Raw genomic sequence first — 23,738 nt, forward strand, 5'->3', positions numbered from 1 at the left:
CCACAGAGAGAGTGTGCATGACACTCACGCACAATTCACACTTGTCACATCTGACATAGATGGACAGCCTGATGGCCCTGGAGAGCTTCTTCCATTCGAACCGTTGCTGAGGCATGTAAAGACCCCTCTCTGGGTCACTGACCTCTATTCTCCAAGTGACTTCCATTGAAGTGAAGACACACACCCCCACTCCTTCTCCCAGCCAATCTAACCTGTTCTTTCCCCTCATAAAACTCTTGGGTCCCTATGAGCATCTCAACAACCAGACTTCAGGAAGCATGCTTCCTTCCTACTGCTGATCAATGTAAGATTGCAATTAACAGGTTCTAACACTTGTAGTCTCACCGCTCCACCTGGGCATAAGGAACCCCCATGCACAAGGGAAAGAAACAACCACAATGGACCACATAAGAAAAGCAGACAAATGCAGAAACACACCAGAGAAATCCAAGCCACATCACCACAGCGTGAAGGAGATATGAAAGCTACTCAGTGCTCTAAGTAATGTTTCTCTGCCTGAAATGCATTACTCCTTTCCCTGTTCTCAGCTGCAGGCTTTGCAGAATTACCACATAATCCTACATAGAATTTCCTCTCTTTATTTCCTCCCCTACCTTTAAGAACTGCTTTCTTAGCATCTGCTTTTAACTTTGTTAAAACAGGCCTCCTGAATACTCTTCAGCCATTATGCTTTCTCCTTTACCATCTCTTTCTAGGCAGGACTATCCTCCCATGCTGGCAGAGGCTACTCATTTCCATTTTTTACCTACTTGTTTCCATGATGCTGAGTCACTGTTTCTGAATTTTCTGCAGTTCCTGTTCGACATACCCAAACTGCATTCCTCATTTTTCCCCTCAAAAGTTCTCTGCAGCCCTGTTCCTGATGTCCTGATGACTTTATTTTAAACACAGAACATCAAACGATGGCCAGTAGCTTAGTCAGCCTACCCATCTGTGTGATGGAAAAGAAACTTTCTATTAAAACCTCTTGACTTTTTTCTGAAATGCAAAAAATAAGCAGCTATAACATTGAAAGTAATAAAATTATTAACTTCCTTACCCCTTATTTCTTTTATTTTCCTCTCCAGCGAATTCATTTTCTGACTGCTAGCACTGTGCACCAACTGGCCTATGACTATTGTCCTGTCATACCTTATGCACATGATATCCTGCCCAAACTGACTCAGTAGGCCACTCAGAAGTCTCACTTCTGCAATGAAATGCACTGGGGTTTTGATGGCAACTTGCATTTTTATTAACCAGCTGGCACTCTCACTCTTTTTTTTTTTACAGGCTGTGGAAGTATTTGGCCAAGACCTTCCTCATCCATATCCATATACACGTTGAAAATAGGCTGCAGTAGAAATTGCATACCTAGACTAAAATGCAGTGTTTCTGATCGCATTAGGAGTTCTAAGACATTCACTATGACATAAAAAACTATGGGCAACACAGCAATCCTGTGTCTTCCTATGGAGCTGTCTTTTCTCCAAGCCACAGACAGGGTCACGAGAAGGACAAAAAAAAAAACTTTGCCTTTTCTACTAATTTTGAAAACTCATTATTTTAAGAAATGCTTTCTGATACTTTGGGTTCCATCTCATAGTTAAAGCTATGGGAACAGTGACGTTGTGCACACATACTAGTTCTTACCACTATAAAAGCGGATCATACAGCTGAGATCAGAGTTTGCTGCCTCTTCCTGCATTCTGACAGGATCATCAAAACCCAGTCCAGCCAAGTAGTCATACACAATCTGAAGGGGTTTTTCTGTGGGCTCCAGCCTCCTGTCAAAACATACAAGAAAGTAGTTTAAGAGCTTGAACAAGTTTAAATATGTCTCATTGCAGCTAGAGTGCAAGGAATACCAACAGTGGTTGCTCTGCATCTCTCAAAAGGTCTGGCAAGCACACACACATGGGGTCCGTGCTTCCTGATTGTTAAGCGACAATTGAGAACTGCGGCACTCGAAGAATTGTATTGCAGAAGGGAAATGGAGAGGAAAAACAACAGGTAAAAGCCATACAACACACAGTGATAGTTTCCTTTCCGTGATTTAAGGAGTACCAGGAGGAAGCAATGACAAGAAACAATACCAGAAATAATGCACAAAAAACAGACCCTAAATAATAATAAAAACCCTATTTATAATGACTAAAAGATTTAAAAGAACTGTACTTAAGTTTCTGTTCCAAATGCAGCTTGGAACAAAGCACAAGAGAAACCTCCAGAAGAATCACTTCTAATAAGACAGAAAAAAATTCCCATTCTCTTTAGCTCTCATCAAATCAAGATTTTCATGTTTTGTCAAATTAACTTATATGGTACATTTAAAGAAAAAGACATTTTTAGAACTGCAACAGATCATATAAAAGATTCAGGGGCTAATATGGTTAAATAGGAATAAAAGATTTCTACCCAAACATCACGTTTAATATATTCAAAACTAAAAAGACATTTTCTGATCCTCTAATCTCGCTGCTTCCAGAGACCGAATTATTTTCCAAAATAAAATAAAATAAAATATTAAAAAGAATTCCAGCTAAATTAGAAGTTTAACTTTAAGGAAGAAAAAAAAAAAAGAGAATGGTTTGGGTTGGAAAGGACCTTTAGGATCATGTAGTTCCAGCCCCCCTGCCATGGGCAGGGACACCTTCCACCAGACCAGTTTCTCAAAGCTCCATCCAGCCTGGCTTTGAACAATTCCAGGGATGGGGCATCCACAGCTTCCTTGGGCAGCCTTTTCCAGTGCCTCACCACCCTCTGAATGAAGAATTTCTTCCTTAAATATTAACGTAAAAGATTAGTGTAAAAGATTAAGCACTGAAAATCTAAGATGGGAGTTAAAATAAGTTTATTTACTAAAAAACAAAACAAAACTATCCTTGCTTCTAATCTGTATGTGCCAAACTTCAGGCAACAGCCACTAGACCTTTACTTGTCTATCCTTTAAGCAGGTACATGCAAACCACAGTACATTTCAAACTTTCTCTTCAAGTTTTGTTTTGAAGTGTATCAACATTCTGGAAGTGCTAGCATCATGACTGTTCACTGCATCCATGCACTGACTACTTGGTAGCATAAAGACTCAACAGTATTTATATTCCCGAATCAAACCTGCTCTCACCTGTGTGGCACATTCATTCATACCCTTCAATCCACATGTCCTCTTGAATTGCGCTTTTTATGAGTTACAGCCCCCTTCCTCTACTCTTCAGTAATCAGTAAATTTGGCTTTTACATGAATATTTCCAGTGATATAGAAAAGCAATCTGCCCCAGAGAATACTGTATATTAAACCACCTATATCAACCCGTAGCACTGACTTCACAGTATTCATCACTCCCTGACTCCCTTCCTGAATTTTTACCATCCTTTTTGTCAAGGATTATTAACAGAGCAACTGAAAAGCATATATCTACTTTTCTTTATTCATACACCAATCCTCCATTCAAAAAACCCACCCTTACACTGAATAACAATTTCTAATTTGTAAGGAATCAGCCAATGGGTTTCAGTGGTCTGTGCACTGCTTTTCTACCAACGATATCAGAATATCATGCAGTGCAACAAATGACTAATGCCTTTGACAACCACAACTGAAATTTCAAAGCATCAAGATCAAGTTTGTTCAATAAGACCTATTTTCTTCTAAACTTTGTTAACTTGCATACATCATTCATACAGCATGTCCTAACATGAAATGTTTTATTACTTTATACTCCAAACCTTTCTGCTTCTCAGCTAAAGAACTAAAACCATTTTTTATTCTTTTTAACAATTATTCTCTAGCATTTCCAATTACTGACAGCCTTGCAGGTGTCATCTCATTATTAAGGCAGTACTGATTTCACAAAACATTTATAAATATATAATCATCCAGACTTCCTCTGTAGACAATAGGACACGCCTCAAAAAGTTAAATGACCTCAGGTATTCCAAGCATATACATTGCAACTCTTCCACTGCACACACAGGAATTCTGGAGCAGAAACTCAAGCAGGATTACTCTCACAGTTAAGGTCCAAAACAACAGAGTTCCTAGCCTAAAAAAACAACGGGGTTGACATGCAGCTGATTCATAAATTACTACCACTCGATGTTTGCTAAGCCTAGCTAGGGTAAATTTATATATATATTTTTTAAACATGGAAATATATCTACTTGTTATCCAAAAGGCTGTACATGAAATATTCCTCCTTCCTCCCACTTCTTAAATGAGCTCTTGGAGCTTCCCCTGACCAACAAACTGCTATCAGGCTTTGCAAACTTTAGTCTCTAATCAGCCTTAAGTATAATCATAATTTTATTGGGAAATTTCAATCCATAAAAAAGCTTTATTTAACAAGAGGAAAACCTTGATGTCTCTCTCCAAATCTACCAAAAGGATCACTCATCAATAGAACTGGTTTGCTTAGAAGCCTGTTCTTATTCCTTCCATTGGAGTAAGTATGGTTTAAAATCGAGTTTATCAAATATTGCCTGCATTAAGGAGTTGAAAGCACTGTTCCTACTAATGTCACCAGTCGTCATTTTTAATTATTAGAAATTATCTTAATTTCATGAAGCTTGCAATATGACTAAAAGCAATGCCAGAGACAGATAGCAATTTTATACGTATACTCCAAAATTTATATATGAAAAAAATTCAGGCATCAATTTCAGGTTCAAGATGTCATCAGGTGTGTGTCAACAATGCATGCTGTGTGTTTCCCAATCTTCAAATTAAGTCCTTGTGTTTCCGTTTGTGCCCACCGCCTCCTTTGCTGTCATTGGGCACCACTGAAAAGAATGTGGTTCTCGCTTCTTTTTTCCCCCCCACCAGGAATTTATACACATTGATAAAATCCCCCCAAGCCTTCTCCAGGCTGAACAGTCTCATCTCTTAGCTGAATGATGAGATGTGCTCATCCATTATTCATCTTAGCAGCTCTTTGATGGACCCTCTCCAGTCTGCCCACACCTCTCTGGCACTGGAAAGCTCAGCGCAGGACCCAGAGCGCCAGGCGTGGCCTCAACAGCTCCAAGCAGAGGGGAAGAACGACCTCCCTCAGACTGCTGGCAACATTTCTCCCGATAAGCCCAGGATGCCGCTGGCCTTCTTTGCCATGAAGGCACATTGCTGGCTCATGTTCAACTTGGTATCCACCAGGAAATTCAGGTCCTCCTCCACAAAGCTGCTTTCCACAGCAGGTCAACCCCAATGTTTATTAGAGCCTGGGGTTATTCCTCCTCAGGTGCAGGAATTGGCTTTTCATTTTGCTGAACTTCATGAGGTTCCTCTCCGCCTGGTTTTCTGCTTGTCCATGTTTAGTTGCTTACCTTCAGTAGCTTCAAATTTTAATCCCAAATCCACACTGAAGTTACTTGGTAACATTTCACGTGTTTTAGAAGCAGAATAGAAAATTGCCTCACTATCAAAAAGAAACATTAATTTGCTTCTGTAATTGCAATGACTTCACTCTTTGTGATGACATCCACTTTGTATTTGCAGTGAGACAAGAAGTCTTTTGAAATAATCTGGGGAGGTTATAAGCAAGGACCAGATCCTATGCTATTCAGATACTATCCTATTTCCAAAACAAAATGGAAAATAGCTTCCAGTTTGCAGTTAAGAATGGAAATTCAAGTAGTGCACCATCCACAGCACTCACCTGTACCATCTACACCATTCAATTGCACCTCCACCAACCATTCAGATACCGGTTATAGTTTTGGAACTCCTAGAAAAAGATGCCAATCCAGCTAAGGTAGAGAGCTCTTTGTACAATCAGCATGAAAAGCTCATTTCGTGAAAAGCTTTTTCTTTCCCTGTTTTGCAAGATGGACATGGGACAAGAGATTGGTTCAAAACAGCGCAGTATTATCAATGCTTCTCTCTTTGCATATTTCTTCCATTCAAATACAAGCTCTCAGTCTTTTTCTGGACCTTCAGTTGAGATCCAGAAGCTTAGAGAGCAAAGGACTCTCTAAGTATGTACCTAAGGTTTAAGTTATCACTTACTTTTTATACTACAGAAACAGCAGCGAACATGACACCAAACTTTAAAAAGAACTTTCCGATGTATTCTTAAAAATGACAAACCTGTGTATCTGTCTCCTATAACAGGCAAGGGACTAGAAACTGGAATAAATAATAGGTTGCACCAAACAATTCAGATTTTCAACACACCAAACCCTGATGTATTCTATAACTTTAATTGCAGAATTCAAGAGGAATATGAGAGATTTGACTGGATCTCCAAATACCTAGCCTAAGTGTCCCTTGACTACTCTTAGATTCCAATTCTTCTGCTACTAAAGCCTTGTGCTTGACAGAAAGCAGCTTTTTCAGCACGTGACCCATGGCTTAGGAACTGTAAATGCTTGAATATCATTCATGAACAGTTCAAGTAGTCTGCATCTAGATTTCCTACTGTTACACCAAGAAAAAAAAAAAAATCCACTGAAACACTATAGTTTGGTTGCTGAACAAACTAGAAGCATGTATTGTACAATATAATACTTGCACATCAGAATTCAGGAAGAACCTTAATACAGCAAAGGGTTAAGCACTTTTCATAAAACAATAATATTCAAATTAAATCACAGTTCTACATTGCTTAACACTCTGAGGTACAGTACTGTGGTTTACCATCTTGAAAAAGGAGGATACTCTATGCTGGCACACTTGCCCCAAGATAAGATCTGTTTTTTCATTGCTTTTATTCTTCTCATCTTTCACATCAGCAAGAATCACCGCTGCAGGGATCTTGTAGGATTTCAAAATGTTAGTTTGAAAAAAAACACACCCTACTTTTCCTTCTTGACCACATGAATCAAGCTGATATGCTTCCAGAAATACCTTCACTTTTGTTTATTTTCTAAACAAAACAAACGTACAAAAAGAACATTTGCAGTAATAACTACTCAAGCCTAATACCTATACCAGTATCTCTCTCTCTCGACATAAAACCTTAACTATCTGAAACTCAGTCAAAAGTTTACGCAGCATTACTGCAACTTCTAAGTTTGGTCGCTACTGACTGAAAGGCAAGAGCCTTGCCAAGAAATTAAGCCTTCTGAATTCTTCAACTTGTCTGCAAAAATCTACAAGCTATTGTAGATTTCATTACCTGGCAGAAGTATGCAAGATAACAGGAAAAAAAATACCTGAAAAGCCATGTGCACACAAGATAAATGACTTGCCCCTCAGTGCAGGGAGTGTGGCTTGGTGAGACACCTCAAGTGTGAGGGCAGAGTCGTTCTTATGGCACTAGCCATACACCTTGCCCGATGAGCACTAGCACAGAGTCCAGACATTTGCTGGTAACACCCACAGGTCCCGCAAAGGACTTTGCAAATAAAGCAATGAACAAAACAGCTCGTTGTCTACTGACCACATTCAAATCAGGATATAAAGCAATCCACTGAATACCTCTGGGGACACTCTGGTGTCCTGACTGAACTGATCACTGGTCCAAGTTCTTGTTAAGAGCCATGTAATTTACTTAAAAATAAATAAATAAATAAATAGCAAAAGTCTGGAAAGCAGGAAACAGAATACCAAAACAAGTATTTGGAACAAGTGGCTGTAATGGCAATTTCTATACAAAACTTCTATGCTATCACAACCAAGGCCAACAGGTTCTGAACACGATTGTTAGAGCTTGAGAAAGAAAAGTACGCTTTTCCTTTGAGAAAAAAGCAACATGATATGCAACGTAAATTGGCACTGCACATTAGAAATGTGCAAAACATCTCATAAGCTGTGCAATAAACACTGAATACTAACACACATGGAGAAAACCATGGCAGTCAAAGCAGCTGCAATTTGACACAAACAGCCCACTATATCCACATCAGTATCACACAGCAGGTACTAGCCACTTCCACTAAGTCAGAGAAGCAGCTCTACTGAGTGACGGTGTGACGAGTAATGAAAGAGAAAAGACAAAAAATCAGCAGGTCTCATATGTAGCTCTTCTTCATGAGCAAAAATCAAGTTTTCAAATCGTCATAGTTTATATTTTTGTTGTGAGGGGTAAGCATACCAAAAAAAAAGTAATAAAGCTATTTTTTTTAATCCTCTCCTCTGCAGGAAGGTATAATTTCTGAATAGAAAAGAATGCTAACAAAGAAAGATTCCAGCTAGATCTCTAAAGATTCTTGAAGCACACTATGAAGGAAAGAAGAATGTTCTGACAGAAACTGACTTCCCTGTACACATACTTAAAAGAGAAATGCAGAAATATCATGAGGACATCACAATATTTAAAGTGAAAAAGTTTTCTGTTATTCTTCCACTTACTGACCAGTCTGTGTTCAGTCTTCTGAGTCAGGTGCCAAATCAACCTTTGCCACTCTCTGGTTTTGAGAGAAAGTCACCTATCGACACTTAAAAGGGTGAGGAATTCAGTTGTTTAGGAGACAAATGTATCAATGGTAAAATGCAAACGGATGCTTAACTGAGTAATCTGTGCTCACAAACACATTATTAAAGTAGTCAGCAAACTTTGTTCAAGGCAAGGATTATCTCAAGAGGGCACGGGGATATCTTGAGCATTCTGTCATCTTCCTGTGGAAATGCAAGCAGGTGCCATCTGTGACTGCTTCCTGTTACTAACAGAGATGGTTACTGAAGCAATACCGGTAACTCCCATTTCAGGGAACAGAATAACAGAATTTCTTCGTGGAAAGGGTGGTTAGGCATTGCAACAAGCTGCCCAGGGCAGTGGTGGAGTCGCCATCCCTGGAGGTGTTTAAGAGACATGTGGATGAGGCGCACAGGGACATGGTTTAACTGTGGAGCTGCAGTGTTAGGTGGATTGTTGGACTCAATGATCTAAAAGGTTGTTTCCAACCTAAACAATTCTATGACTCTGAGAACATTCCCCCCCCCCCCCCCCCAATGGTAAGTAGTACAGGAATCTCTTCTGTGGCAAAGACATCTCTAGAATTACAAAAGCAACAGACACACAGTAATCAAGAGCTTTCCAAGAATCTGAAGACAAAACTTGAGTAAGTGCATGATACAGCAAGATGCAATAAACTAACAAGAAAACGTTTACAACTTGGTACTTGCTTCCAGAACTCACGTCAGAACAAATTTACCAAAACATTGCAAAGCCTGACACAAATCAAAGACAGGCACTGCTACCTAGCATGAGAAGAGACATGAGAATTCAAACACATAAACCATTTCAAGAGCTCAAAGAAGTCAAAACATCCCTCTCTGAACAAACCTCCAAGAGTTACCTAGTCTTCTTTGAGATCTGCAATAAAGGGTCTTTTTTCTGAATGTTTGGAAGTTTGCTCGCTGCTATAGTACAAAACAAAACAATTTCCTTATAAATACTTCAAGCAATTAATTTTCAGCTACCTCCATGACTGCAATGAAGTATCTGTGTATCCTCATACCACATTTATAACTAACCTTTCCCTAGTTCCTAAAAACCAGGCTGAGCAAAGCAAAAAGGTCCAAATAACTTTTTTCAAGTGCCCTTTTTAACAGTGTCATAGACTCACAGAATGGTTTGGGTTGGAAGCCCTCCTGTTGTGTGTGAGGTTCCCGCCCCTCCCTCCCCACCATGGGCAGGGACCCCTCCCACCAGCCCAGGCTTCCCCCAGCCCCATCCAGCCTGGCCTTGGGCACTGCCAGGGATGGGGCGTCCACAGCTTCTCTGAGTAGCCTGTGCCAGTGTTTCCCCACCCTCATCATGATGAATTTATGCCTTATATCTAACCTAAACCTACCCTTTTTTAGTTTAAAATTGTTACCCCTTGTCCTATCTCTACAGTCCCTGATAAAGAGTCCCTCCCCAGCTACATCTATGCCTATCTTTAATAGTTATATACCTGGGAACAATTATTAAAAAAAAAACAGCCACCACACGCACATACACAAAGACTAATGTATAAATCTTACATGAGTGACTTTTTAAGCACTTTACATGTTTCACTGCCTCAGAATAACTGCGCACGGCCTCCTAAATTGCTCAAGTTTTCTTGACGCTGAAACGTCCCTAAAACAGAACATAAAGGTAGAGCATACAAACAGTAACCTGTACCTACAAAATGAGGTCATGTTTCTGGTTGGAGCAGCTGCCAAACCCTCCCAGCTACAACACCTATAGCTTGACTAAGGGAGATGTAAGCAGCTCACCACTACTTTGTTTTTATAAATTACGTTACTCAAGGCTGTGTCTGACACCTACCATCTCCGTCCTGCATTTATACTACTAACGTACACAGGTACACAGAGAAGAGGGCCCCGCAAGACTAAAGCAAATATTTCTTGATACCAATCTATCCTCTCTCAGCCCTCACCTGACCAGGTCTCCGTGCAGCTGCAAGAAGAGGTTTTTTCTCTCTTCTCCATCACATATCTCGGAGGCGGGGGTGTCCACCGTACAGAGGACCAGGCGTAAGTCAGAGGAAGCACAAGACGCGGAATCTCGTCCGTAAACGTACACGCAGCCTCGTCCAGCATCCTCCCTCAGCCAGTCCCTCTCGCGGGAGCCAAACCGAGTCCTGTTCAAGCAGCTCCTGCTCCCGTTGCGCTTCACGTTTCTCTGCAAGGAACCGCGGCGTCAGCAGCCGCCTCCGAACCGGCGCCCGGCCGCCCCCCGTGCCCAGCGGCGGCCCCCGGCCGCTCCGAGCCGACCTCCCCCCGCGGCCGGGCGGCACGGCGAGGCCCGGCCCGAGGCCCGGCCAGACCCCCGGCCCCCGCCCCGCCGGGCCCCCGCCCCGCGAGCCTCGGCGCCCCGCGGGCCCCGGCCGCGGAGTGGCCGCCCCCGTCCCGACAGCCCCGGCAAGGTCGAGGCGGGCATCGCCCCGGGCGCGGCGCGGCGCTGCCGCCGCCCCCCGGCCCGCCGAGCTGCCGGGAAGGGCCGGCGGAACGGGGCAGCCCCCGCGCGGCGCAGGCCCCGGCCCCGGCCCCCTCCTCACCTTCAGCACCCGGATGCCGCCGCGGGGCCCGGCCCGGCCCCCCCGCGCGCCGCCGCCGCCGCCGCCGCCGCCGCCCGCCGCCGCCGCCGCCTCGTCCTCCTCGGGCTCCGGCTCCGGCCCCTCCCTGGGCCCGGGCCCCGTCCCAGCCTCCCCCATCGCCCGCCGGACGCCGAGACCTCAGACGGCGGCGGCGGCCCCGGCCCCGCTCGGCGCAGGCCCCGCCCCGGAAGCGCGCGGCCTTCCGCCGCCGGCGGGCGCGGCCTCGGCGGCAGCGCGGGCCCGCAGCGGAGCGGGCCGGGCCGGGCCGGGCTGGGCCCCCCGCGTCGCGCCTCCAGCCGCGGCCGCCCCTCGCAAGCGCTCGGCTCGGGGCCCCGCGCCCCTCGGAGCAGCCCGCGGCCCGCCCGGTGAGCGCCGGCGGTGCCGGGCTCCAGCGCGCTGCTGCCCGCGGCACCGGCTCGGCGCCGTGCCCGTGCCCGCTGCTATTCCAGAGCTCGCTCCGGGCACGCTGCGCCGCGTTGCGCTTCCTTCGAGCTCCCCGCCTGCCCAGCGCTCTGCTCGCGGCCCCCTCGGGGGCATTAACGAGCCCCCGCTGCCGCCGCGAGGAGCGAGAGGTGTCCCTGCCCCCAGCGGCTCGCCCCCCGCCAGAACCGGGCCTGGGAGAGGTCTCCTGGTCAGAAACCAGGAGGGGTACGTGCGCTCCCCAGCACACAGCTACACCTGGCAACACAGAGGAGCGCTGAGGAAAAATGCGATTGTGTTAAATACCGCGCTAAGAAACGCTCCTGTGCCTAGAAAACACGAGGAGGAACCTTATAGAACGCTGGTTTATTACTTTAATGGATAATGAGATTACAACCCTTGTCTCTCCGAGGTACATGGAGTACAAAAGGGGACTTCTTCATCACTAAGGGAATCATAATTAATGCCAAATGCGAGCTGCAGGCACCGGGGAAAAAATGAATTCTTACATTCAGATCTCATCACAGCTGGACAGAGAGTGGTGATGGTGATTGAAAAAACTCTTTCAGGCTATTTGATCTGCAATGGTTTAAGAATTTTTAGGGTTGTCTACACTCATTTTACTCTCCAAAATTTCCTGAAAGCTTTTTAAACTCTACTCTTGATTATTTAATGTCATCTGACCTCATCATGGCCAAACAAAAAGCAGTGAAGCCTGTCCCACTGTACTTGCAAAAAGCAACACGGCACAGTTTTAAATCATGGAATATTGACTTATTTTATTAGTCACTTCATAATTTGTTTCAACCAAAAGACAATACACACAGCAGAAGTCTAATGCATCCCATGTGTTTACATCCGTTATGCTCCTCACTCACCTAAGCATTTATTTAAATTTTTCAAATCTCAAAAATAGGTCTGCAGAAGTTAAAATGCCACCAGGCCCCCTGCTTAAATGGCATGTTTTTATTCTTAATTTGGTGGTGGGTTGTGGTGTTTGTTTTGTTTTATGCTATCAAAGACGTGGGATGTGGCTCTATGTGAAATGTAAATTACAGCATCAGGAAAGGAAAAGTAATATATAGGAATAGAGTGAAAGTTCAGGGGGAAGCAGTCCAGCAACTTCTTCCCTCACAGCCCCCATGTAGAAAATGAACATATAGAAAGCACAACCAGCAGGTCTAAAAAAGCCATCTTTGCTGCTCCATCTTGCAGCCAGTACCAGCCCCAGGGAAAGGACTGGACTAAGTCACTTTTCCCATCTGTTTCAGCATCTTCTGAGTTAAATATCCAAGGTACTGTATAGGTGGCAGCTCCCTCACTGCTATTGCTTCAAAAAGTTGTTCAAGGCCATACTTTGTCCCATCAAAAAGTGGATTGAGTTAAATTTTCCCACATCCTCTCTCCCTTCAGGCCCATCACGGCCACTATTCCTTCTGTCCTTTCTTGGCTCAAAATACATTAACTTGAAGAAAAACAAACAAACAAGACAAAAAATCAAATGCTCCCAGCTCTAAAGTCTGTAATGCCAATATTAGTAAGATTAGCCATGAAATCTGTATCTAGCTCCCTTTATATCCCCCTTATATCGAAATAAGGAAACTGTTGACCAGACCTACGAGAACTGTTCCATTCCTCTGGTGGAAAAAGGGGGGCTCACTGCCCTCAGAGTGCTTTATGAGGCAGTTGAGTACTCTCCAGTAAGAAAGAGCAACAGCACAGAAGTTAAGAGGTGCATCTAGGGTCAAGGAGCAAGCAATGATATCATGTATTGCAGACAGAAACCTGTGAAACCTGGCCTTCTTTCTGGGGTATATCAATACTTCCTTCCATCCTTTAGGAAAGGGAAGGAAGAGCACTCCGACAATAACAGGAATGTTCAGCTGCTATAATGGACTACTTTATAGCCAAGGGATGTCTTCAAGAAAAATGCCTTTCAGGTACATGCACCACCTCCTAGAGCTTGACTCAGAAATATGACAACATATTCTCCAAAAACACAAGCACTTCTGTGGAAAGGCAGCTGAAGGATACAAGAACTGAGAATTTACCCAAAAAGCTTATCAGAGACCAACAACAAAATCCACCTATTCTAGAGGACAGAAAACAAGTCTGAGAGGGACAAGTTGCTCCCAGTTATGCTGTGACAAACTGGCCAGGTGAGAGACCACTTATGTCCTTCTCTCCATCTAATCTTCTCAGTGCTCTTCTCAGTGCTTCTCAGTGCTCTTCTCAGCAAAAAGGAATGGAAATTGAGGTGTACCAACTTTCAGTACAAGTGACCATTGTACAATTCTGAGAACGGGAAAGCTCATGGGGCTTTCAGAAACTAAGGTAAAGATTTTCTATTAGTTTGCTATCTGGGACATCCTCAGAGCTCACTAGAGCCTACATTGAACACATTCAGCATTGCACACTCAGGAGTTTGAGCCAGTCAGGTGTTGAACAGTCACAAGTGCAATAAAAGCAGGAGTAAATGCTCAGCACCCAAAAAAAGGATATTGATTCAACCATTTTCTACAAGATTGCCTGTTTCGTGACGCTTTAGCTAGAAGCAAAGTACTATCTTTGCACTGATAGCTCAGTCCAAGACTCTGCCACAACCCTCAGTCAATTTTAAGGAAATCATACATCATTCTTGCTAGATTTTATAAACCTATGGTGATGCCTCTTTCAATAGAGCAAAACTCTTTGCTAAACCAAAGGCCCAAACCAGTCTTCCTATTAAGGCAGCAAAAATGCCTTCCAAGAGAAACTAAACTTACTCCATATACCAACAATTAAAGTCAGAGAAACAGTCAGTCCTACATCATGTTACCTACCGTGTTAAAACCAAAACAGACTGAATGACCTTTCTTGGCCTCCCACTACAGATTCAAGGGCAGACTAGGTCTTTAATTTTCCCTAAGTGCACTGTGAATTACTCATCCGATATTTATGGCAAGGACTGGAACCTAGTGTTATTACTTTCGCAGTCACAAAGGGCTGGGTTTAAGCTTGCTGTCAGAGCACTGAATGATCATCATGTTTAAAGCCCTGTAACAGAAAATCAAGCAGATGTGCCTGCTATCTGTTTCTTTTAAGAAAGTTTTGTGGTTGGAAGCTGGGGTACCTTCAACTTACTAGCATACTAATGAATGAAGACCTATCATTCCCTCTTCATCCCCTGATTGTGCTGAACACCTGAATAGTTTTGTCACACTGTGCCTTACATCCTATACATTGCCTCCAGTAGAATTCATAGAACTCTTACTCCCTCAACAACAGTTTACACTAGAAAACATAACCAAATACATCTTTCTTTATGCTTAGAAGAGTACTGGACCTCACATCTTTGGTTCCAAGTACTCAAAAAAAAAAAAAAGGCTTTCATTCAAAAAAAAAAAAAAAAGCTAAGTTCCTTTCAGCCTGAACCTGAACTAACACAGATTTCTCTGGAAGGGGAGCAAGGACCCAACTACGAGGATCAATTAAGTAACAAAATGGGAGAAGGTCTCTTTAAACCGCATGGTCTTTATTTCAGTGCCAATGTTACAGATACAACACAAATATCCCAGTCAGAAGTAAATCAAATGGAATCCAGGGGGTCTACAACAGGCTCTGGAAATTAATCTGGGGAGAAGGTCTGGAATAACTGGGAAGAACAACTCTGCAGCATAGTCTCTGATGTGTCTCCCAGCAGGCAATAGGACCTTTGCTCAAAGACTGATCCACAAAATTGAATACATCTTTTCTACCCATAAACCACAACTGATGGGTCAAAAAGCTTTGTAATTAACCGTGGTAGAAAACCAGCTGTTCCTTGGATCTCTGCATCTCTCAGACATCACCACACTTTCTGGGGAAGCTACAGAAGACTGTGAATCTGCATGGTTGCAGCCACTGATGGAAAGAAAGAAAATTCAAGTGTAAGGTCTTCATTTCCAAGTACAGCACCAAAGCAATTTTATCAGCTTTCACTGGCACCTCTTTTCCTGTACTGTCCCAGGTTTGCAGATGAAGTCCCAAGGCCTGACTTGCTCTTAGTATGTATCACATAACTAAGAGGTATGTGTAAAAGTAATGCACTGAATAGGCCACAAAAAGCCTCCAGCCCCTTCAGACACGGGATACAAGAAGAACGAGGCAGGTTACCCTAATATTCTCCAAGTCCCCATTCTGAGCCCCAGATGAAAGTGCCTGAAGATAATCCAGCTAGTAACAAAAACACACCATGCCCTCCCCTGGGGAAAAAAAGACAGCAGAAAGAAGGGGCAGCTGTTCACTTGCTGCAGAGACAGAGTTTCCCTGCAAGAAATTCCAGACTTCTCTTCCAACCAGGCTGTGTTTCTGGGGTGGGGGGAGAGGGATGGGAAGGGAGGGAATGTTGCTTCTGGCTGTGAATGCATGTGTGAGGGAGTGCAGAGTAGCCTCCACAAGCCACCAGCCTCATCAGCGGAGGAGAGGAGATTAGTCTTAACAGATATGCTTCAAAGTCAGCAATCACTTCAGGAAAATTCCTCCTCATCAGCAGGTCTCATCTGTTCCCCATGCCCATGGTGCAGTTTGGGGGATTGCCAAGGATCACAACCTTCTTCCCAGAGTTCTTTTGATTGGGTGGGGAGAGAATAAGAATGGTGCCAGAGCCTCACTGCCAAGACTGAGGGGGGAAGTTGTTGACTTCTGCTAGATCCTGCATTGCTGAGCCCTTGTGATTATATGTCAACTTGATCCGCATACGTAGTTGTTGCTACAAGAGAAAAAAAAAATAGGTCTCCATTAAAGGTCAGCAAATCTCCCCAACTCTAGCTCCCCATCCCATATCCCCTATGAAGACAAAACAAAGCCAACAAAAACTTGATGGAAGGATGTGCTGGGTAGGCTATGGCACTTCAGATAAATGCTTAATCTAGTAGGATGTTTCTTGTTCACTGTAGTTCTCAGATCAGGCACAAGTTTTCTCAGAAAGACTGTAGCACATCTTCTACCCACATCTATCTCTGCACTGGCCCTGCTCTCACAAACGCTGAGGTCCTTAAACACAACAGTAACTGTCTTACAGTCTTAATTAACAACACAAGAAAGCAAGAGGCAGACCTGGCCTCTGCTGCACTGCACAAGGAGAGGTATCATTCCCCATGCTAGCTGTTCACTCAGAGAAGAGGTGGTCTGGAAACTTCAAGTATTAAATAGGTCAGTAGCACTGGATGAAACAGTCTAAGAAAGACTGCAGAAAGCATCTCTAAGAACATTTCTTCCTGCTGTGGGTTAATGATCGAACAGCTCAGAAGTTGTCTGGCTGTCATCCAGATACTAGGCAGCCTTTAATAAAAGGCCAGAGCTCCAGCCAGGTTCTTTGTTCTCCTCACAACTACAAAAAACAGTTTGTCAAAAACCCTAAAAAGGAAAGCAAGAAGTTGGCTTTTTCTGGCTCTTTTATCCATACCAAAGCCTACAGTGAAATATGCAAAAAGAATAGCAGAGAGAGGAAAGGAGGATAAAAACTGTTTCAACCAGCCTCAGGATAAAGGGAACGATCACTAATAAACACCAATTTTATACCAGTAGATCAATATAATCAGTATCAATTTGTTTTATTTGGTACTGTTCTGGGTAACTGGCCATTCCACTGTAGGAGTATAATCATGGTCATTCACCATCTTCACTATTAGTCAGTGCAGCATAATGACTGGCCATTTCAAGGTGAACATACTTTTTTTTTTTTTTTTTTTTACACAGCACTGAGAAGACGAACAGCTACCTCTTAAATAATAAAACTCAGACTGTTTCCCTCAGAACATTCCAGGTAAGTTACACCATCTTGTGGACAGGATTCTTGCAAAGCTAGATATTGCTACTGACTTCAAGCACTTAGTCACATGGTCTGAACTTTTGGGTAGACCTGTGCGGTGTCAAGAGTTGGACTTGATGATCCTTAAGGGTCCCTTCCAACTCAGGATATTCTATGATTCTATGATTCTACATAGGACAGTAAGAGATGCATGAATGCCTGACATGGAAGAGTTAGGAAACAGCGCAGAGGGCAGTGAAATACTCGCTTACATCTCTGTATTCTCAAGTATTCACAGGAGTTCTGATGTTTCAGCAAGAAAGCATATTTCAAACTTGTGTGGCCCATCTGAGATGGGTTTATTGTGACTTTTGTCACTTTAGAGGAAAGCTCTGAAAATCTCCCAAGTTCTGAAAATACCTTTCATGTCATTTCTAGCACTACTGAGATTCAGATACATGGAAATTCGTATCAGATTTATGAGACAGAATAATTACTCTTGTGCTTTACTATAGGCAGAGGGGAGCACACCGCTACATAAAAATGAGGGGAGACCATGGGAACCATAAAAAGTGCACTGGAAGACAGTCATTTCAGTGAAATCTTTGACTTTTTTTTTTTAACATAGACATCAGTCTAGCAGTAATACTTAACATTTAGAGCAGTACATAAGTGTTAAACTGTATACAGCAGGAAGATCTCAACGGTGTCCCACAAAAGATGATTTTTATAAAAAAAAAAGCTTTTATTCCTTTCTTTCTGATGCCATCTGAATACTTGCAAAGCCTCTTAAGGAGGACCTGTGGGCCACACCCCTCCCTCCCAAGTCTGTTTTCTCCCAGTCTTGGAAGCCTCTCTCTGAAGACTGTAGAACAAATGGAATTATGTTTAATCACAGCTAAAGACTTTCCCCCTCAACCATTTAAAAATATACTCATCACATATTAAATGAGGTCACTTGAAAAAACAGACAATTTTTGAAAAAAATTGTATCTAGCAATTTTTTAGTGTAACAGACTTCATTCAAGAAGTGCCTCTGCAGACAGCAAGAAGGAATGTTAAATATATTTATATGGCAAGATGCTTCCCTTTCAGACTTCATTTTTACAACACAAACACCAGGTTCTGCTCCTCTAGAGAAACTATCGGGAAACTCGTTTAACAACCACACTGATGCAAAAGACATCCACAAAATCAAAAGAATAGCAAAGCGCTAAGTCTGTTTTAAAGTATAAGCAAAGAGATCAAACCTGTGTCCACAGCCTTCTGACTTTTTCATAACCCTAACCAAAATGATTCTCTTTGCAACCCTACCTTATCAGAAACGCAGCCTCAACAGAAAACTAAATGCACAACTCCGTGACAATGTCTTTAACTGTTCTCAGAATCACTCACCTTTTGTGGATTCAGGACTTTAATGACCTGTGTGATGGTCCCCGAGTTAAACGCAGGGATGACACTGCTGCTGGGAGACAGGAGCTGCAGCTGGAATGTCTGAAGACAGGGCAAAGAGAAAAGTTGATGCTTAATCAAATAAGTCAAGTCAAATAATCAGTTCTTCAATTCCCTATCTGTAAAGAACAAAATGCTGGCCCACCTGCTTTCTACATAAAGAAGATCCAGGTGACATGAATATTAGGGGATGAGGACTTACTGCAGTGTATCAAGATCAACAGCGAAGCACTGTTTCAAACATGGCACTCAAGGAGTAGCTGAGGCTGCTCAGCACATTTCTAACTTCAGGAGGCCCACTCTCTCCCCAATGCCTGCCTATGACAGGAATAAAACTTACCCAAACTGAAGTTAGAACATTATTAATTCCCAGAAGTGAAATTCCCCAAAATGGATGCATTTTCCCAAACTTGGATATTTCAATTACAGCCTGCTTAAATTGTCTGCTCAACTACAAACTAGGCAGTTTTTGTATTTTGGGCTCCTGCATTTTGGGCTGTAGCTAAATCCAAGGACAGACATTTCACTGCTTGTAGGAAGATAGTTACTAATTACTATATGGGAACTCGTTTCAACTTTTATAAGCAGCTAAAAGCTTCAAAGAATTGTTTTCATGTATTCATTACTGCAAAGAACGTGGTGTATTTCTTAGAAACTAAGAATAAAGGGAAATACTAGTTTTGATCTTTTTTATTGACCCAAAAATTTCCTGGGTGTGGTTTATCAAACTTCCTAGAAAATAATGAAAATATAGAAAATATAAAGCATATATAATCTAATCTAACAGAAACCCATATTCCACTCTATTTATAACCCTTAATTTCAGACTAGAAAGGAGATGACCAAATTGAGCACTAGGAGAACCTATTAGCAACTCAGCTTTTAAATTCTTTTTTTTAAACCATGCTGCATGCTTCTGTCTACATGGAAGTAGAGATCAGGAAGTACTTGCAGGTGGCCCTCTACCTGTTAATGTAGTTGCCCTAAGTGGTTCTACCTTTGGTACTGCAGCTTGGAAAACAAAATCTGTCATATCCAGTTCTGTGCTGTTGGAGGCCTGTATCGTGATTACAGTGACACTGGGGTTGGTGTTTGACCTCTCAAAGGTGAAGTCAATCTTCAGGCCATTCTTGTTGTATGCAGTAATTGAGGGGATTCCTGCAGAAAAAAAAATAATGATCAGGAGACTTGCAGAATTTAGAGACCATTCTCAGCATCACAGAAGTCATCTCCATTACATCCAGACACAAACTCTTCTGAAGATTTAACACGCTCCCTCCTGCTCCAGTGTCTTTGTTACACTTCACAATGAAATCTTTTCATTTCTATCCCTAGCTTCCTCTTCTGCCGTGGAACCTTCAGCAAAGTATTTACATGCCCCTAACCTGCAGCAATATCATTGAAGAGAGGCTGCGATGGCAGTCCATCAAGCAGGAATGGAGGCTGTGATATCTGGGGTGCAGGTGCAGGTACCGGAGAACCTACAAGAAATGTTGGAAAAATACTAAGTTTAGCTGTCACAAAATGAAGAGTAATTATTCCTTCTTCAAGTTATCAACTGAGGCATATCATATTTCTATATAAGAGGCTCTAAAAATAGTTATTTATGTTGTCATTTGCTCCTTCTCTGCTTTTACCCAATGAGGACTGGCTCCTCCTGAGTTAGCAGGCATTCAAACAGAGTAATTTCTCTCATCTTCTTATCCTCTCTGGAAAGGTTCACACCCTTTCCAGGCAAACAAACACACACAAAACACAAAAACATGAGTTCCATCATCTAACCATTAAGAGTCAACCTATGACGTCATTCTCTGATTCCCACCTATATGCAAATATGGATCCTGACAAGAATAATCATGAAGACAGGGACTTAGGGTGATGAACTAACCAGCCTTTGCACCTTCGGCAATCATCCTGACATCCCACCCCAGGACTGGGAATGTAGACTTTCAAGAGATAGAGCTTGCTTACCTGTTAGGTTGAGGTCTCCCAGTAGGTCAAGGAGCTCCCCACCAGCAGAGGCTGGCTTGCTTGTAGGTACAGTGGGGATTACAGGTGTTATATCACTTCCCCCCAACAAATCCAACAAATCATTTGCCTAATGAAAAAAATAAAACAGTTATATATCCATCTTTCTGCTACTTTTCCTTACAAATGCAATGGATTCCACTTGTTCTCAGATTAAAGACAAGACCTACTGACTGATCAGAGAGGTTCTTAGTTTGGCTATGTTCCCAAGCCCTGTGAGAGATCTAGCTTCCTTGCTCTTGGGGCCACAGTGATTAGTGAAGGATGGAGTTCATGGACAGTAAGACAGGTTGGGGGATATATATGGCTTTACCCCACTATGCTCTTGCACTCCCCACAATAACCTCTTCCACACATTCGTTCTTGGCACTAGAACCATGAGAACAGAGTTGTGATGAGATTCATCACCAGGCCAGAACTAGCAAAGAGGCAGGAACAGGGAAGGAGATGGTCTCAGCTTACTGTTGAAAGAGCAGTGGCTAGTACTGTGGTCTGACAGGCAGTGGAAACTTATCCTAGATCAGTTTCCATTACCTGGCTACCAGGCTGCAATCCAGAAGGTGGAGGTTTGGTTTCCAGTACCGCCGGCTCTGTCTCTCCATTGGTCTGTACAATCTCAGTAGGGCCATTTGTGGTGACTTTCTCCATTACCGGCATTCTCTCAAGCAGGGCTGGCCTGAAAGAAGCTGACATAGTTACACTGTGCCATCTTTCTGGATCCCAATCCAAACACTCAAACATTCAAGAGAAGATATACACAGGACAACCTGCCTTTTCTGCTGTCAGGGCACTGTAAGATTAGATGTTATCCTGAGGTGGTTGGAAGTAATTCCTGACATTCTGTGCCACTGCAAATGCAATAGCTGTCAGCTGAAAACCAAACAAACCCTCCTGCCTCCTGTTTTCTGCTATCACTAGACACAGTTTTAATTATAGGGCTAGGATAACAAGCCAAAGATTAAAGAACTGAGCAATGGTGGATCAACTACAGACATGGGACATTTCACTCTTCTGTTCTGTATCCAACTGAGTCAAAAGGTCAGCTGATTGACTTACCTTTGCACGAGAGTTAACCACTCAGAATAGGTAAAGCTGGAAAAGCAAACCACCATGCTCTCATTTAGCCAAGTTCAAGTTTCAAAAGACTTTTAAGTTCAGTCCTCTAGAGCACCCTCCTGAAAGGGTACAGAAACTCAAGGAAAAGAGGCATAGGATCCAGAATCCTGACATCAAAACTAAGTAGCAGTGGAAGTCATACAGGGAAAACTGGTCTATAATACAGGAAAGGCCCTTACCCTTGAGGATCAAGTCACAAAGCCTGCATGAAATGAGTAAGTCCCACTGTCTATTCATTTTTGGGGCTGAAAAAGTGTCCCAGTGCCAATAATCCCAACAATGGGCCAAGTTTTTGACCATGAACAAAGTTTTAACGAGCAGAAGCTATTAAACACCGACCTTTACACTGTAATGAACACTAGAATGTGTGTGTGTGTGGAGGGGGGGAACACTAATGCTCTCTTATAAAACTGAGCAAAGTTCACACGTTTTTCTGAAGCACAAAGCTTCCCAAAACTATGAACACCACACTCTGCTATTGCCAGCTGATCTCCAGATATTGTTATCTACAGTGGTTATCTCAGATCAAAAGCTCTCATATTAGATTTTTTCCTAACACATTCATAATGCCTCATGTGAAGGCATAGGCAGTTCACTAACATGACTCTTCCAAGAGCACAATCTTAGTTGCTGCACAAATCCCACGGGCAGAGATAAGAGGAAATCATATGGATGTTGTATCCTACACACAGAGGATAGGATAGTGCTTATGAAAAAAACTGACTGTGAAAAGCCTTTGAAACAAGGTTTGGAAGCCCCTATAAACTCATGCAATATTTAGCCCAGTGGCACCCATTTTTTCCTCTGTTCTTATCTAGATTTGAGAATGGATACTCTCCATTCTGAAAGCTAACTTCTTCCACCACACTAGAACAACATGGCAGTTCTGATGCTTCCAAATCAGACAAACAATAAAGATCAGACCTATTTTCAAAAAAGCATTTAATCTAAATGGCATCTTATCAAGGATGGATGAAGTTAACTCCCAGATCTTCAATCTTATGTTCTTCATGGAATAGCCAGTACAGTGCTCCTATGTATCAACAATAATTTGTCGCACATAGATTAACAACTATTCCGTGAAGAATTACAGCTTTAGTTATTGCAACCGAGTGTTTTTCTGAGACAGCTAAAACCAACCACTTGAGTAAAACTATGATGAACGGGAAACTCTCAATGATAACATACAAGGAAATCAACATGCCCAAGAACTGTAAAACAAGCATGCTGAGTGGTGTAGAGAAGATTATGACTTTTCAGGCAGAACTTGATATTTTAAACAGATACTACAAGAAAACAGTAAATTAAGAAGATGTTCTGAAAAACTGAAAAGCATTTTCAGAACTACCTCAATTTCAGAGCACTGCTTAGGAGGAAAGGTCTATAGATATCTGTATGTTTATTCTAAAGGCACTTTAAAATCAATTTGAACTTAAAGATTGGTATTGCTAGTATGGCAAAAGCTATCTGCAGTCACTCACTTAGATAGCAAATTTAATATTCAACATCTGAAAGTGAACATTAACCAAGTCCAAGCTCAGAGCTGGTCAAGCATTTTGGGATGGAAAGAGTGATCTCAAAACAATCTCCCAAGATATGCTATGTTCTTAAAACACTCAATAATCCTACAGAGATCAGGGAGGAATTATAGCTTCTTTATACTCCTACCAGGATCACAAGATAAAGCTCTACATACTATGCAGAAGATCAGAGCAGATTATTAGCCTTTTCAATCACTAAAACTCATCAACACTTACCTCATGTGATCATATTTTTTGAAAAGTGCATTATATTCCACTGCCCGCTGCTGTAGTTCCACATCAATGCTGCTGCCATAAATGGAAACTACCTTCTTAATGCGACTGTGGGGAGAGGCAAAAAACAAAACAAAACAAACACACCACACAATGGAATTTGTAACAGCGAGGAAGGAATTAGCGTGCGTCATCCAGAAGACATTATTTGACACCCTGCTCAACAGCTG

At 42.6% G+C, this 23,738-nt stretch overlaps 2 protein-coding genes across 4 annotated transcripts in view; both read right to left on the reverse strand.

Annotated features, from left to right (window-relative positions):
* Nucleotides 1-11,142, reverse strand: part of PHLPP2 (PH domain and leucine rich repeat protein phosphatase 2) — a 32,626-nt gene extending 21,484 nt beyond the window's left edge. Inside the window, exons 1-3 of one of the 2 annotated variants that reach the window (XM_068693284.1) lie at nucleotides 10,930-11,142; nucleotides 10,309-10,553; nucleotides 1,654-1,787 (exon numbers count right to left, since the gene is read on the reverse strand). In XM_068693284.1, the coding sequence (XP_068549385.1) occupies nucleotides 1,654-1,787; nucleotides 10,309-10,553; nucleotides 10,930-11,085 (535 nt within the window). In that variant the 5' untranslated portion in view covers nucleotides 11,086-11,142. Of the gene's footprint in view, nucleotides 1-1,653; nucleotides 1,788-10,308; nucleotides 10,554-10,929 lie in introns of those variants that run through there. The other variant, XM_068693285.1, reaches the window with a different exon arrangement.
* A 1,242-nt stretch (nucleotides 11,143-12,384) lies between these two features.
* The window catches only part of AP1G1 (adaptor related protein complex 1 subunit gamma 1), a 45,434-nt gene continuing 34,080 nt past the window's right edge, over nucleotides 12,385-23,738 (reverse strand). For both annotated transcript variants that reach the window (XM_068693288.1, XM_068693287.1), the window contains exons 17-23: nucleotides 23,512-23,616; nucleotides 21,173-21,314; nucleotides 20,582-20,708; nucleotides 19,996-20,091; nucleotides 19,608-19,768; nucleotides 18,554-18,652; nucleotides 12,385-16,117 (exon numbers count right to left, since the gene is read on the reverse strand). In XM_068693288.1, coding sequence (XP_068549389.1) covers nucleotides 16,016-16,117; nucleotides 18,554-18,652; nucleotides 19,608-19,768; nucleotides 19,996-20,091; nucleotides 20,582-20,708; nucleotides 21,173-21,314; nucleotides 23,512-23,616 — 832 coding nt within the window. In that variant the 3' untranslated portion in view covers nucleotides 12,385-16,015. The remainder of the gene's footprint in view (nucleotides 16,118-18,553; nucleotides 18,653-19,607; nucleotides 19,769-19,995; nucleotides 20,092-20,581; nucleotides 20,709-21,172; nucleotides 21,315-23,511; nucleotides 23,617-23,738) is intronic.

The sequence above is a fragment of the Anas acuta genome, chromosome 10 (genome assembly GCF_963932015.1).
Source record: "Anas acuta chromosome 10, bAnaAcu1.1, whole genome shotgun sequence".
Lineage (NCBI taxonomy): Eukaryota > Metazoa > Chordata > Aves > Anseriformes > Anatidae > Anas > Anas acuta.